The sequence below is a fragment of the Vicugna pacos genome, chromosome 12 (assembly GCF_048564905.1).
Source record: "Vicugna pacos chromosome 12, VicPac4, whole genome shotgun sequence".
Taxonomy (NCBI): Eukaryota; Metazoa; Chordata; class Mammalia; order Artiodactyla; family Camelidae; genus Vicugna; species Vicugna pacos.
The window spans coordinates 7,466,613-7,482,809 of NC_132998.1; the positions used below are offsets into that span (position 1 = coordinate 7,466,613).

The 16,197-nt window shown below is 56.9% G+C and overlaps 1 protein-coding gene across 1 annotated transcript; it reads right to left on the reverse strand.

The window, feature by feature from the left end:
• Positions 1-84: 84 nt before the first annotated feature.
• On the reverse strand, positions 85-16,174 carry LOC140685439 (serine/threonine-protein phosphatase 6 regulatory ankyrin repeat subunit C-like). Its single transcript, XM_072972624.1, has 28 exons — positions 16,040-16,174; positions 15,646-15,729; positions 15,112-15,190; positions 14,842-14,912; positions 13,617-13,817; positions 13,006-13,093; positions 12,719-12,861; positions 12,219-12,431; positions 11,880-11,958; positions 11,453-11,567; positions 11,176-11,258; positions 10,957-11,074; positions 10,677-10,745; positions 10,350-10,490; positions 10,190-10,270; positions 8,990-9,101; positions 8,712-8,783; positions 8,254-8,455; positions 7,919-8,006; positions 7,724-7,841; positions 6,946-7,165; positions 6,668-6,755; positions 6,477-6,560; positions 6,233-6,378; positions 5,935-6,017; positions 5,657-5,739; positions 5,394-5,485; positions 85-4,939 (listed from the first exon to the last, which is right to left on the reverse strand). The coding sequence occupies exons 1-28, from the start codon at positions 16,064-16,066 to the stop codon at positions 4,689-4,691; spliced, it is 3,231 nt and encodes a 1,076-aa protein (XP_072828725.1). The 5' UTR covers positions 16,067-16,174; the 3' UTR covers positions 85-4,688.
• Between the last annotated feature and the right edge of the window lie 23 nt (positions 16,175-16,197).

Consider the following 16,197-nt stretch of genomic DNA (forward strand, 5'->3'; position numbering starts at 1 on the left):
GGTCCCTAACCCAACCCTCTCCCCTGTCTTGCCATCCCCCAGGCAGGAGGAACTGTATTGCTTTGAGAGAGCCACCCTGGAGGCCGCTCTGCCAGGCACCCTCCCCTCCCCCCCACCCACATTTTGGCACATCTGCAAGACACACGGCAGCGAGTGGAGGCACCCTCCCTCCCAGGCTTCTGTGGCTTGGAGTTAAGGAAGGGGGTAGAAGGCTGCATCCTCCATCTTCCCCCTAGCCCTTCCCAAACCCCAACCAAACCCACTCCAGCCAGAACCCACCCCCACCCCCCAAACACACACACACAAAGCTGAGCTATCCAGGAATACAGGGGATCAAGGAGATTGTCTGGGATGGGAGCAGAGGCAGTGGGGAGAAAGGACTGGAAGCAGAGACCCCACCCTGTGTGGTGTGGGGTAAGACTGGCACACAGCTAATTTAGTGCAATTGGAGAGGGTGCCCAGAGTGAGGGACGGAGGTGGGAGGGGCAGGCTCGCCCCGGCTTCCCTGGGGACAAAGACAGGCTCCTCAGGGAAAGGGCCTAGCAGGAGTGAGCGAGGGCCAAGGGCAGATCCTCTCGTCACCCGCCACCCTCCGCCCTCCCAAATGCAATGACAGTGTCCCCCTCACACCTAAGTGGGCAACAGCAGCCTTGGAGTCAGTACCTTCAAGTAATTCATAGAGCAGACCCTCCCCACCCCAGCTTCCTCCCATCTCTGGGATTTGGTCGCTTCTCTAGGGGTTGGGTCAGGAGGAGGGGGTCCCCAAGTCAGACCCTTCCCTCTCTACCTCCCTCTTCCCAGACCACTGGGCTTGGTCCTCAAGGATTCCTGACCTCCGCGCTCGCCCAGTCTGGGCCGCGGCCGCGGAGGGCTGGAGTCGCCGCGATTGGAGGGGAAGGGGCTGCTTTGCTCCTTATCCCTCCTTCTTAAAAGGTAGGGTTCAAACTAGGCGGGATGGGGCCCCGTGCTGGTGTGCCCCGGGAGGAGGGTTTCTGGGCTAGGGTCTGTAAGGCTATTTTCCTTTGTGGTGGGAAGGGGAGGTGGGGTATGAACACTGGATGCGGGGAAAGGGTGAGAAATGGCGGAGAGGGAAGGAGGAAGGGGCCTCCCTCTGGAGCGCAGTCACTGGAGTCATTCAGACGAAGTCACACTCATGTGCACAAGATCTTGAGCATGCCTGCTCCCAGTCCCTCCAGCCTGGCCCCAACACCCTCTCTCCCAGGGTCCCTTCCAAGACCCCAGAGGAGGCTTTGGGGGTACAGCTGTAGAACCGTTCACTCTGGCCCCCACCCCCTGTCCCCCCCCGCCCTTCTCCCCTCCTAAGTCTGGGGAGTAAGAAGGTGCTCGGGTGGGCAGACAGCGGTGGAAACAGTATTGAGTTTTCCTTTGGTTACATATTGAAGGCAAAGGTGAGCTGGACTTACAGTCAAAACGGATAGGGGTGAGGAAGGAAGAGGGGCCATGGCTGGGGTTGGAGAGGGAGGCAAGCCCTCCTCAGCCCCTCCACCCCAAGGAACACATGTCTAAGTGGGGTGGCAGTCCCTCAGTCTCATCTCTCCCACCCCCCACAGCACCAAACAAAAGGAGAAGCCCCCTCCCCCAGGGGCTGCTCCCCACCCCAACCTGGGCTGTACATTCAGTGGTTTTCAGCAGTCCTATGGCTCAGGGGGCCACGGGGCGGGGGAGGTGGCCCGTCAGTCTCAGTTGGACAGTGGCAGTGACCTGGGTCTGTTGGTCCATCCTGGGACCCACAGTTTGTGCCATTTGTTTTTCTGAAGGATAGTACACAACCCTACCAAAGCCACCGCCCAATCAGAAACAGCTCCCCAAAAATCAGAAACTAAAAACTGGCTCTGTTCATCTCGCCCTCTGATTCCCACGTCTGTTTCCCTGTCTCCTATGTAGCCCTCGCTCTGTCTCCTTTGCTGGGACCTGGGGCTGCACCCAGGGTCCTCACTTAAAATAGGCCTTTTCTCAAAAGTGCTTATTACTTGAAGCAAGTGCTTTAGAGCTGCGGTGGGGAGGGGGAGGGGGAGAGGGAGGGCAAAGGGAAGATGTTTCCTCCCCACCCTACCCCCTTAAGATTGGGGGGCATTCTGCCTGTTTTACTTCTCCACACCCGTTTAAGTCAAAGAGGTTTAAAAAAAAAACAACTTAACATTAAAATAAATATGCAGTGGCCATGAGAATGGTCAAAATGCTTCAAAGACACTAGGGGCTGGGGAGACTGGGGTAGGGTGTGGGGTTTCCTTTGGCATAAGGAGAGGAGGCTGCCCATCCCCCAGGCCTCCTCACGACCACATGAGGAGGCACAGAGGACTCCCCACAACCGGCCCCAGCACTGCTGACGGGTGCTGAAGGCGCAGCAGGGAACGGGCAGCCACCAGAAATCTCATCTAGCACGATGGGGCTCCTGACAATACTCAGCTTCTTCCTGTCGTCGCCAAACATTGATAAAGGAGAACACGACTGATACCCCGAGTGTCTTCTCTGGAGGACCCATCTCCCCACTCCCCTGCCCCCCAACACCTAATTCCCAGCACCAAAATGAGAAGGCAGAGGGGGGTGGAACGGGAAGATCTGAGGAGAGAGAACTGAAGTTGGGGGCAAGCTTTGCAGAACCAGCAGGGTTGGGGGTGGGGGCTGCAGCCCTTAAGAGAGGTCACATTGATTGTCGTATAGGGGAGGATAGGGTGTGAAGGGAGGTGGGCAAGAGGGGCGTCGCAAGGCCCTTTGGCTTCAAAAACAAAACTAAAAACTAAAAACTGCACAATCCTTCTCACCAATAATGGTCATTTGGAAGCTTTGAAATGGTTTAGGAACTGAGGGTTGAGGGGAGCGAGACACAGAGAGAAAGGGGACAAAAAGGGACCACGACAAAAAGAACAAGGACTTGGACAAACACCCCCAGGCTTCAGGGAACCAGCATGAGGTATGGCTAAGGGTGTCAGTCGGGGGGAGGGGTCACTGGGATGCCCCCCTCTCCCCTCAACTCACCCTTGGCACGGGTGGCAAGACTTGCAGGGAACACAACTGAAAAGGGGGTAAGATCATGAATAAAGCAAGCGTGGGTGGGGGAAGGAGGCTGAGGGACCCCCAGGGGGAGACCCTGTTCTGTGTAAACGAAGCCTGTCCAGTTCTCAGGGGACAATACTGATGGCAGCCAAACTGGGCAAGGATGCACTGTGGGGGCGGAGGGGGCATGACCTCTATTCAAGTTCTGTGTCTTGGCCCCTGGCTGAGGTATTGAGTGTGAGGAAGGGAACACTGGGCTGCAGGAGCAGGTCCAACTGTCCAGGAGGCTTGGCTAGGAGATGGATGGACAGGGCATCTGAAGGGACCAGGGCCAAATGCAATGCTACATTTAGAGAGAAAACTGCCCCCTCCTCACTCCAGCCCAGTTTGGCTTTCGGGGTGCGACTTTTAGGAATCTTCTCAGTGCAGCCCCTAGCTCAATCCCTTCTCTCCCCGCTGCTGGGAAGGCAGGAACCAAGCCTCAGTGTCTATTCGTCGCTCCCTAGATCAGAACTTCATCCTCACACAAGAGGGGAAGCCTGGGTCCTCAAGTAGCCACGGTCCCTAGTCTGCCCTGCCCCTCCCACCATCTTTGGCTTCAGATCAGGAGTGACTGGGGGCGGTGGGTACTCTTGGACCTAACAGAAGGTGGCGGCAGACGGGGCACAGAGGAGCTGTGGGGTTGGGGGGCCTAGGAGGAAGAATATGGTCCCTCCCTCCACACACATGCAAACACATGCCTGAAACACAGAGGACATACTAGGGCTGTGGTTTTGAAATGGGCAGGAAATTAACTTGTTTCTTCCCCTAAAGGATAAAATACTTACTTAAAAATTCATGACAAGCCTCAAAGTTAAGGGAGAGGAGAGCCAGAGGGGGAATGGCCACAGGCTCCACCCTCCCAAAAGAAGTTAAAAGAAAGAAGCAAGGTTAAAGTGCGTGGTCAGGGGGCCAGGCCAGGGAGGGAAGCAGGGCGGGGCAGGCTGTGGGGGCAGAACCAGCCCTTGATTTGCATATGAGGAGCCAGGGAGAGTGCAGGATTGGGGCCCAGGTACAGTAGTTGCTGCTTCAAGTGTTTTGCATTTGAACTTTAGGGGTGATGGGAAACAGAAGTGGGGGAAAAGCTCCAGGCCCCAGTGCTAAATACCCTCCCCCCTCGTCCACTAGCTGCCCCTGAAGGGGGAGGGGGACACCCCCAGAGTGCTCACACAGTACCAGGAATTAAGGCTTCTCACTGCTGCGGGGATGGAGGGGCCGGCTGAGCAGGGAGGCAGTGATGGGTATGGAAGTAGAGGAAGGGATCTGCCTGGCAGGGGCAGGGGACAGAGCGGAGAGTCAGAGGGAAGAGTTGAGGGAGCTGGCAGCAGAAAGGGGGACTGAGAGAGGGGATAAAAGAAGGGGAGCCAGGCATTGAGCAATCATTTTGGGACACTTGGCAGAAGGGATTGCCCTGGGGGTACCAAGGGCCTGGGGTGCTCCCTGTCAGTCCCAGAGCCCTGCCAGGCCAGGATGGTGTGGCAAAGGGGTGAGCAGCTGCTCCCCAGTGCTTTTCTCCCCCCTCCGCCCCCCAACCCAGTCGTGTTCTCCTTTAAAGTGCCCTAAATGTATAGACTTTTTCTAAATAAATAGAATAAGGTATCAAGCCACCGGCAGGGGGAGGGACACTGGAGGGGCTACTCGGAGTAGCAGCCATCTAACCCAATGGCGCCGTGCCGCTCCTGGCTGTAGGGGCAGGAGGCCCCGTGGGGCAGGGCGCCGCAGCCACCCACCGTCTTGGCTGCCGCGATGCTGCAGTTCTTGAGCAGGCTGAAGCTGAAAGGACTGACAGCGTCCTTGGGTGGGAAAGGCTTCATGGTGGAAAGGATCAAGGCCAGGCAGTCTGCCACATCTTTGTTGGGGGCACAGGCCAATGCCGGGGTGTGACCTGCAGGGCAAAGCAGAGAACTGAGCCCCAGGGTCCTGCATCCCTGAGTCCCCATCCACCCCATCCACCCCCCCCACCCCAGGCCCTGAGCTCTCTTATCTGTGCAGGGTAGCCAAGGCAGGCAAGACCCAGCATGGTCAGAATTCAGGGGCTATGAGGGCCCAGGGAGGCTGACAGGCAGACTGTCCATGCATGGGGTAAAGGGCAGAGCCGATGGTCAGGAGGCTGGGACACTGAGGTGTGTGGGAGGTCTTCCTGAGCACTCCGCTGCCTCCATCTAGTTCCGTCAGACTCCCCTCAGAGACGCTAGCGTATTGGTGTTGGAGCCTTGCTCTGAAGACTTCCCATGTGAAGAAAATTCAGTTTCTTAACCAGTAAGGTTAAGAAGTCACCTCCTGAAGAACATCCCTGACCCCAAACCTGGGAGAGGCGGGGGCCTCCGGACCCCACCCACCTTCTTCATCCACAGCCAGCACTGTCGCCCCACGACTCAGCAGGGCCTGCACCACAGAAGCTAGACCATTCCGGGCAGCAATGTGTAGTGGCCTTGGAAGAAAGGAAAAAGAAGGAGTGTGGAGGCAGCTTGCTGCACTTCCACCCCCAGCCACGGGAGCAAGAGTGCTGAGCGGATCCTGTGCGCTGCCCCTGGGATGTGGACAGCAATTTCTTTACCCACCTGCCTCCCCCAGCCAGGAGACCCCTTCCCCATGCACTCACATCTGCAGCGCACTGTTGGTAGCATTGATAAGGCCAAGGTCTTGGGTTTCTGCCAGGATCATGAGGGCACATTTCTCGTGGCCCTGAGGGAGAGACGGGGGGTGGGGGCTCGTGAAGTGGAAGCACGACAGTAGGAGCTGAGGGCATGGCAGGGGGACAAAAAGCTATTCCACCAGTCAGACAGGCTGGACAGTCCTGCCCTCCGCTGAGCACGCTCTTGGTCCCCAGACCCAGCCCCCTTCACCAAGCCTGGACCCTACCAGCAGCCCAGGCAGTACCTTGCTACAGGCCAAGTGGAGGGCAGTGTTCTTGTTTTCATCCAGCACAGTAAGGTCTGCCTTCCCTCGATACAGCAGAAATTCTACAAGGGAAAGGGGCAGAACGGACTGACGCTCCCTTCCAGGGCAGCACCATCCTGGCTCTCCACCCTCCTATCTGCACACACTTTGCATCCCCTCTGCAGAGGGGGAAAGAGCTAAAGACATGCCTCCTGTATCCTGAGTCCCACAGGCAGGGCTGACCCATCTTGTGAAAACCCAGGGGAGCGCCTCCCTTCCCCACGCGTCCCCTACACACCCACAGCAGCGGTCTGCCCGCTCTCAGCCGCCGTCATGAGCGCAGTGCGGCCAGTGTGGTCAGTGGCGTTCACCTCGGCTTGATGCTGCAGCAGCATCCGGAGCCCAGAGACGTTGTCCGCGAAGGCAGCGGCGTGAAGAGGGGTCCTAGGGGGCGGGGAAGTGTGAAACAGGGAAGGCCCTTTCTCCCGAGTGAAGAGGAAGCCAGAGGCAACGGAGGCTTCTCCCTGGCTCCTAACACTCACCGTCCTTTGGCATCACGGCTGTTCACAATCTTGGCACCCAGAGCTCCCAGCAGCATCTCTGTGGTGCTGTCCTGGTTATTAATTCTGGGGAAAGAGGAAGGGTGAGTGGGAGGGGCAGGGGAAACGGACTGCCTGTCCTAAGCCCAGATCACAGAGCCTTGAGAAGGGCTAGGGTGTAGGAAGGGACTTACACTGCACAGTGCAAAGGAGTGAAGGGGTTTCCTTCCAGGTATGAAAACGGGCTGTGTTCAAGTAACAACTCCAGACAATCTTCATGTCCTGGGTACGAGGAGGGAAGAGTGGTGATGGAGAGAAACAACAACAAAGTCCCCCACGTCTGTCCTGTCCCATCTCTTGACACTCCATTCCACTTCCAGATCAACCCAGGTCCCTCCCTCAACCCACTTGTCCTTGTCTGCTCCCCCAACACACACACATGGCTGTGCCTCCAGAGGCCCCAGAAACACACCAGTGTAGGAGGCCCAGTGCATGGGCGAGTATCCGCTGTAATCCACCCCGGCATCCAGGGGATCTGTGGAAAGGGCAGCCTGCAGCAGGGTGCGCAGTACTGCAGTGTGGCCACAGGCGGAGGCCAGGTGAATGGGGGTGCGGCCCTTGAAGTCTCGGCACAGCACAAATGCGTCGTGGTCCAGCAGGGCAGCCAGGCAGTCCTCACAGCCAGTCACTGCCTGTGGGTGACATGGGGGTGTGAGTGAGGGTGAGGAGCTACTCTGTTTCCAGTGGCCAGTCACCAGGGCTGGCTCAGGAGGAAGAATCACTTTCAAGGCTCCAACCCGTCTTTACAGCAATGATTCTAAGTGTTAGGGAGCACTTTCCTGATTCTATGCCAACAGACAATCAGGATGGCGAGAGTCAATCCTGGCCCTTTGCAGAGGGAGACTAAGGGGCCAAAGAATCCCAGGGGACGAGGAGGAGGCGGCTATAGGACAGGTGACGGTGGGGAAGGTAGTGACATCATTATCTAACAGGACAGGGCCAGCCGGGTATCCTGGGACAGAGTCTGGGCAGTGAGCAGGTGGCCGTATGTGATTGTAGAGCAAGGTAATCAGGGCTCTTAGCTACAGATGTCAGATATGCATCCTGGAGCAGACACAGTAATGCCCACTAAGACCATGGGCACAAGATCCTGGCCCACTTGCTGGACAATCTGATGTCTTACTGCTGGTGGGTCCTGTGCTCCCATATCCAGGCCCATCTGTGAGTGACCCACCTAGCAGCTCACTCACCCCACGGTGGAGGGCAGTGCGGCCGCGGAGGTCAGCAGCATCAGCGGTGGATCCTTTCTCTAGCAGCAGATGTACACAGTCCACGTGGCCATTCATGATGGCCAGCATCAGTGGGGTTCTACAGAGTGGGCAGGAGAAAGGGTGTGGGCCCGGCAGGGACGGGAAACCTGCACCCCACACCCGGCCCACACTCACTGTCCATAGGCATCCATGACATCTGTGATGTCAGCTCGTTCCCCACTGTCGATCAGCAAGTGCAGGGAATCAGTGTGGCCAGAGGCAGCTAGGAGGAAATGGGGCCTGTGTCAGGGCATAGTGAGGGGGAGGAGACCAGGTAAAGCATAAAGGACTTGAGGGTGGAGGCTATGGGAAGACCTGGACAGGAGGCTGCAAATCAGTACTTGAAGTTTCCATTCTCCTCACCCTACTCCACTCCCAAGCCTGGTCCCAATCAGAAGGGATTTGGGGACCAGTCTTTGAAGCCTGGGGTGGGTGGCAAGGGGAGGGAGCAGCCTGAAGGGCGCGCTCACCAGCAGCGTGCAGGGGTGTCCACTTGCGCTTGCGCTCCTTGATGAGGGCAGAGGCGCCGTGGGCCGTTAGCACCTCCACACACTCAGTAGAGCCTCGCTCAGTGGCCAGAAAGAGCGCGGTCCGGCCCTTGTGGTCCCTTACATCCAGATTCACCAGCGTCTCCGCCAGTGTCTTCAGGGCTTCACAGTGACCGTTGTAGGCCTGGAGGGGCACAGGCAACCAAGGGAAACAGCTCAGGACACTGCCCCTACTTGGCTCTCAGGGCCCACGGGGAGACTCCAGGCAGCAGGCCTGCGCCCAGCTGTGAGCTCCTCAGGCCTCTCTCCAGACCCCTGCCTGCATAACACATCCCTACAAGAAGGCGGAAGCAAGGACCGACTCACAGGTGCTTCTAGCTGTGTGTAGGAATGGGGCAGGTAGGGACAAGGAAGGCGAAAGGAAAAGACCTGGGACTCACAGCTAAGTGCAAAGGGCTGACTGGAATGGTGCTCTCCACATCCTCCAGGCAGTTAAAGGACATTTCTAAGAGCTGCAATGGACAGAACAGTCAGTAGGTGCTGAGGTTCTGGTACTCCCAAGATTTTACTCCTGAACCCCCTACAGCAATCCCCTTAGCCCCTGGATCTAGAGACCACATTCGATTCATCCCTTGGTTTGAGAATCCACAAACACAAAGGTAGACTGTGTGCCGTGCCCTGCCCTGCTCCCCACCTCCAGGCCAGGTCCCACACATACCAGTTCGAGGTTCTGTCTGTTGCCATAGGCAGCTGCATAGTGCACGGCTGTGTAGCCCTGCCTGTCCCGCAGGGAGGGGTCTGCACCGTTATCCAGTAAGAACTCCAAACAGCTGGGGGCAGGAACAGACTGTGAGGCAGGGACAGGCCCAGCCAGGAAGGGGCACAGGAGAGGGTGAGGGAGCCCCTCCAGGCCTAGCTGGCCAACACCCATCTCCTGCTCTTGCTAGGCTAACTCCTGTCCATTCAACTCCAGCTCCAGACCCACCAGGTCTGCCCTGGCTTCAATGCCCTCCTTTATTCGTGAATGCTCTCCTAGAGAACCTGGAGCACAATCATCAGTTACCAACCTGCTGATTGACACACTCTTCGCCCATCTCCAGGCATGCTGAACCCCTGCTTTCTCTTCCCAGCCCATCTGAAAGAGTCCGACTCATCTGAAACTCGCTCCCAGAATCTCCTCCTCTGTGACACCTTTCCCAACCTTCCCAGTCAGGTGCCTCCCCCTCTGTACTCCATTGGCACCATTCGCATAGGTTGTCGTGGTTGTGCTAGTAGTAATATTAATATGGTATTTACTATGTGTCAAACATTGCTCTAAGTACGCCATGTGTATTAAGTCATTTAATCCTCATAATGATCCTATGAAGTAGATACTATTCTTATCCCTGCTATGAGTGAAGAAATTGAGGCACAGAGAGGTTAAGTTACTTGCTAAAGGTCACACAGCTGAGCCTCTTGGATTTTTTTTTTAAAGAAGCCTTTAATTTTAAAACCTGTGAAAATAATACAGAGTTTCCATATATCCCTCACCCCATTTCTGCTATTATTAATATCTTACGTTAGAGTGTATAAGTGCCCTTTTGCTTATCTTTCCCAACAAATTATTAGTTTTCAAAGAGCAGAAATTTGGGGTAATTCATCTTTTACCCTTACTACCTAGCACAGCACTTGGTACCTATTAAGTAAATACTCAAATAATGCTTCTGGAATAAACTAATGAATTTGTATGTTCGGCTTTTCTAGTTCCTTCAAGATCATTCCTTGAGGGAAGGAACCGTGTCTCCTGCGCCCACAGTGCGTAGTCCAGGACTAAGCTCAGGTGCAGGGCAGCAGCGGTGGTGGTGGTGGTGGGAGAACAAGGGGACCAGAGTCAGCACTGCTGGGAGAACGCACCCCAGGGCTCTCCGCAGCTACTCACAAGAAGGCCTCCTTCCTGCGGGACTCCTTCAGCGGCTCATCCTCTTCAGCATCGTGGGTGGAAGATGAGTGGGGCTCCGCCCTGGGGGAGGGAGAGGGAAGAAGTCTGGGGGGAGCCTGGGTGGGGGTGGGGGCTGAGAAGAACCAGGTGGGCGTCTCACCTCCTGTAGGTGTCAGAGGCAGCAGCATAGTGGAGGGGAGAGCAGCCTTTACAGTCAGCCTCATTGACGCCTGCCCCAGCAGTCACCAGTGTGACGGCGCACTGGTAGCTGCCATTGGCGGCTGCATAGTGCAGTGGGGTCCTGGGGAGAAGTGGAGGAGGGTAGGTAAAAGAATCAGGGGCAGATCCAAATGCAACTGGATGTGCAGCCAAAAGCTGCTTTGTAATGTTCTCCTCACTTACTCTCCAACTCCCCACCCCACCCTCCATCTCTTGTCTCTCAAATCAGATGTTCCCTATGTATATATACCCCTGCACATCAGCATACCTTCCAAATTTGTCTCTCCTCCTCAAGTCAGCTCCACTGCTCAACAGCAAATTAAGACATTCAACATTCCTGGAAGGAAGGAGAACACAGGTTTAGGGAGGGAAAGAGCGCCTCTGGCTTCTCCCCAGGGAGGGGCTGAGGGAGGTTGCAACCGGACAGCCCTCTCTGCCACGACTGCTCTCACTGTGAGAGGGGAGAGCTCCGGGCAGGAAAGGAGGGGTCCAGGCCCTTGCTGACAGGCCCTCCTCTCAAGACCTGGGAGAGAGGGAAGAGAACTCACCCTCCAGAAGCAGCAGCATGAAGACAGGTGCGGCCAAGGCTGTCAGGCGTATTGATGTCAAACCCAGCTGAAAGCACGTGCTCATTGCTGAGTGAAGACACAATGCTGTACAGCTGACCTGCGGGGCCAGAACAGCCACAGATCCCACGTGAGGGCACTGAGCAGACTGGGGAAAGGCCTCTGCCCTCCTGCCCAAGCCCCAAACCAGTCAGCTCATACCTGAGGAAAGAAGCTTACGACAACAGTCAGAGAATCCAAAGAGAACAGCTAAGTGCAGGGGGAACATGTCGTGGATGCCGCGCCTGGGGAGGAGTGGAGGGATTCAGGCCTCGGGTCAAGGAGGGTGCAGCTGCAGACCTCTTTTCTGGGACCTCCCACCAGCCCAGGAGACAGCGAGCTTCGCTGTGGAAGCTTCTCCATGGTCTCTCCAGGTCTGACGTGAGCAGTCTGTTCAGACCAGAGACAGCCCAGAAGTGGGGTCGGGGGCTGGACTCACCGGGCGGTATCCGCGCCGTTGGTCATGAGGGTGCTGATGAGCAGCTCGTGTCCGTAGCGAGCGGCCACGTGCAGTGGCGTGTTCCCAAATTTGTCGGCACAATCAATCTCGCTGCCTGAAGGGGGGATGCACACCCACACACTCAGACCTTAGGCTTCAGACCACTTACGCTAGTTAGCTGCCGTCTGAGTGCTTGTTATGTGCCAGGGGCCAGGCTAAGCCTTCTACACGTGTTATCTTGTTTGTGAGCCTGAGGGGGCTGGGCAGGCAGAGCAGGGCCATTTCCACAGGTGCCTTGCTCAGAGCTCCAGGTGCCCATCCTGATTGGAAGACGGGGTGGGAGATGGAATGAGGAAAGAAAGGGGTTTCTAGGGAGGGGTTCTCTGGTGGGGAGGAGAAGAGATCACAAAATCTCCCAAGTCCGTACCATTCTGGATGAGGATCTGGGAGCGGGTAAAACGGCCATGGATGGCAGCCATGTGCAGAGGACTTTTCCCTTCTTTGCTCTGTGGAAACATGGCATTTTTTTCTAGTGCAAAGCATGGAGAATGCCCTGTTCCCCCTTCCAAAGGACATGTCTCTGAGAACGGAGTGATCGTGTGGACATCTTCTCAGCCCACACCCTCCTGGGTCCCTGGGAAGGTCTGATCAGCCCAGGAAGCAAGTGGACAGTTCCCCAGAGAATCATCCAGTGGGGACGATACGGTCAGGGCCCCCAGAGCCAGGTTCCTCTCCCCACTAGTCTCAGACTCATCCCTTCAGGCACCTGGTAGTTGACATCAGCCCCGTTATTGACCAACAGCTCCAAGCAGAGCGCGCCATTGGTGGAGACGGCAGCTACATGCAGTGGTGTGAAGCCCTTGTCATTCGGCTGGTTGACATTGGCTCCTGCATTCACTAGCTCGATAGCCACAGCATCCTGGCCCAGGTAGCAGGCGATGTGCAAAGCTGTGTTTCCAAAAGCGTTGGGCTCATCGATCTGGATTTCCAGGGGTGAGGGTAAGGGGATAAGGGAGGTATCAGCTTAAAATGGAAGCCGGCACAGGCAGCCTAGAGAACCCCAGAAATCCAACAACTGCCTCAGGTTCCAAACCCAAAGACTGAAGGCACTACTGCTTACAATAAGCATTATTCAGACCCTCTTACCACATCCTCCTGACCTCCCCAAAGCACAGCAGCAATCCCAACACCTCATCTCCCTAACAGACTGTGTGAGACCTCCCACTCCGTACCCTCAGCCCCAGCCCCCGTGCCCAGCACCCTGACCTCAGCCCCCATCCGGAGCAGGTACTTCACCACTTCAATCTGGCCACTGGCAGCAGCTGTATGGAGCAGCCCATAGCCCTTGTGGTCCTTGCAGCCTAGGTCTGCTCCCCGTGCCACCAGCAGTTTCAGGACCTCCAAATGCCCTGGGAAGAGAGAAGACGCTCTCAAGGAGGTGGAGGGCAAGTTCTAATGCCCCAGCACCTCTCTCCAAAGGCTGCAACCCCCACATTCCTATCCTAGGAATCCCAAATGTCCAATGTCTCCTCCTCCCATGATTCTTCTCTCACCTAGGAAAGCTGCCCAGTGCAGAGGCTGCCGCTCCTTTTTGTCACAGACATTCAGGCTGGCTCCCTTACTGAGGAGCAGGTTCACCGTCTATATCAGGACATGAGAGACTCCTGTTCAGAGCTGGGTTCATGTCCTCAACGTCCCTAAGAGCAGAGCCCTCAGCCTCTGAAAAGGCCGAGGCAGCCTAACTTCTCTGTTCTTGGGAAGCACAATTTAGAGAACTAGAGGGGACAGAGAAAGCAGGCACTAAGGAGATCCCAGGTAGATGTGGAAGTCTGAGGTAAACTCAAGGGAGTCTCTCAGGTGATCTGGTGGTCCTTAAACTCTTAAGAAAAGTCTTTGAAATGTGCTGAAAGACAAGGACTCTCACTTCAGAAAAAGGCATGTAGATAAACATGTTCCATGCAGCTTCAGAGACTTTATCACCCTCTTGAGGTCCAAGTCAAGAATTTCAGTCTAACCTGACCATTCATTTGGTGCTTGAACCCAAGTGTTTGTATAATCATCTGGGCTGCTTCCCCCCAGGCCTCATGGCCCGGAAGCCAGGGAAGGTGAGCAGGAAGGGAAGGGAAAAAGCACGAGGCTGGCGTGGACTTGGAGCAGTCCTCACCTCCAGATGCCCACTGTGCACTGCGTGGTGCAAGGCACTGCGCCCACTCCTGTCAGCCACGTTGAGGCTGCTCAGTAGGGGTGCCAGAGCCTCAGCACACTTGGTGGCCCGGTTGGCGGCAGCAACATGCAATGGTGTCTGCCACAGCTTGTCCCGGGCATTCACATCTGCTGAATGTGCCAGCAGCAGTCCCAGCACCTTCTGTTGGGGGGCAGGGGAGAAGAGAGATGGGGAGGAGGTAAACCAACAGGAAACAGAGGGGAGAGGAGGTCAGCACAACACACGTGGCCCTGTCTCTGCACCCTGCCAGCAGTCTCTTTTCATTTTTCCAACATACCTAGCCTTTCAACACCTACTTCCCATCTTCTGGATCTTCTTAGGGCTTAAAAACTTCCCCACCTTGCTGAGGAAAACGTGGATCTCTTCCTCCAGTCACCTAGTATCATTCCCCAACCCAGACCCTGAAAATCTTCACCCACACGTAGAGCTACTACCAAGCGAATCCACACATGTGGAGGATCCCAATCCCCCACCACTTCTGGGAAAAGATAAACGCTCCTGCTGCATTAATGCCCCAAATACCCGCCTTCAGCCCTTCTATAGGCATCAAAGTCATTTCCGTTACCTAGGTAAGCAAATAGATACTGGTTTCTCTCCAAAACCCAGGCTACAGTGCTCCTCCTAATCACCACCCACTCCACCCACTGGCCTCAGTCCCTCCCCCTGGTGGCTGGAGCCAGGGAAGAGACTGACAAAGCCAGAGGAAGATCTCCTTTTCCCACTCTTCAGGGCTGAAGGACCCTGCTGATGAGGAATGTTTCATCCTTGTGCTGTCAACTTTCATGCTGTTTGAGGGGCAGGGATGCAACAGATCACTACCCTCATCCCTCCATCACAAGGAAAGTAATCTCAGTGCCCAGAGGGGGATCAGACTCCAAGGTGGCCCCCCAGGGAGGGATGAGTCACTCAGGCCTGGCAGCAGGGCCCCCTACAGTCTGCCAGCCCAGTGTTAAGCTCTACTCTGACGTCACATCAGCTGGCAACACTTAGCTCCCCCTTACCAGCCAGTTCTAGGAGTAGGAGGGAGGGGCCGAGGTCTGGTCTCCTCCCTACCTGGGGGAGGACCAGTTTGTAGGGCAGAGGACAGAGACACTCCAACCCTTATCTTTCACCTTTAACCAACTCATCTTCTTTGGAAGGGTGAAGGGAGGTGGGAGGCCAGTACCTCATTTCGGGAGGCAGCAGCACGATGAAGAGGGGTCAGCCACAGTGTGTCCTTAGCGTTGACATTAGCACCTGTGGGGATATAATTTGCACTTTTGGTGGGAGGTGGAGAGCAGGTAGGGAAGGAGGCCAGTAATCAGGCCAGAGAATCTGGATGGAGATGGAACCTTGTCTGGACCAAGCACCAGAGGACAATCTTTGGATATGAAAAAAAGGCTCCTCCCTCAGGTCCCCTCCCTTGGTGCCACACCTTCCAGCTCCCCACTTTCACCTGACATCAGTAGCAACTGGAGAATGGGGACATCGCCTACATAGGCAGCAGCATGCAGTGGGGTTCGCCTCTCTTGGTCCTGGGAAGGCAGAAAAGAGGAGCAGCTGTGGGGGTGAACTACCCAGGACCCCAGCTCAAGTCTTATAGTTCGAGGCCTTTCCCCAGAACCTCTTCCCATAGATTCTGCAGCCTCCTAAGCCTCCATCCTAGGTCAAAGCAAGCACCTAAGGAGGGTGGAGTCAGGGGTTCGGCGCCCGCGACGGAGTCTCCTTCTTCCAGGAGAGGTGGGGGCGCTGCAGACACGGATGGTTCAGAAGAGAACACCGTTTCTGGGCATCCTCAGCCCCACTGGTCTGTGCTCCAAGTCTGACCTGCTCTCCATCCCCGAATGTGGAGCAGTCGCCCATCCCAGGGTGGAAAGAGCTGTGGCCTCACCCAAGCCGAGGAGACACGGAATCGCCCCACTGGTGGGGAGGGGTCCAGAACACCAGGGCCCAGATTACCGGCTCGCCATCCTCCCCGATCCCAACTCACCAGCACATTGATGTTCTCCTTCTGCGAGAGGAGGGAACGCACTTCCTCCACATCTCGGCTAAAGATGGCCTGGACCAGGGGCGGCTGCAGGGAGAACCGGCGTTCAGGGAGCGGGCCGGAGCAGAACCGGGGTGGGGAGCGGTGCGGGGGGGCACCAGGTTTGGGGGGCGTCGCTGGAGGGGCTCCGCTCTGGGGTCCTAGCTGCAGGGGGCTCCCGCGGTGTCTCCGCCGGTCGCCAGGCCCCCAAGGACACCGGCTCGGTTGAGGGGAGCGCGGCGTGGGGCGGGGCGGGAGCCCCGGGCTCGGGCCCAGCCTAGGCCGCACATCCCCGGGCTCGCGTGGCGGCGGCGGCCGGCCCTGGAAGGAGGAAGCGCGCAAGGGCAGGAGGGCTGACCTGGTCCGTGATGCTGAGGATCCCCATGGCCCGGCCCGGGCTCCGTCCGCATCGAGCTCCCGGCGGCGGCGGCGGCGGCTCCACCGGGGACACGGGGCGGCCCAGGCGGCGGCTGCGGCGGCGGCTGCGGGGAGAGCGCGGCCCCGCCTACCGGGGGG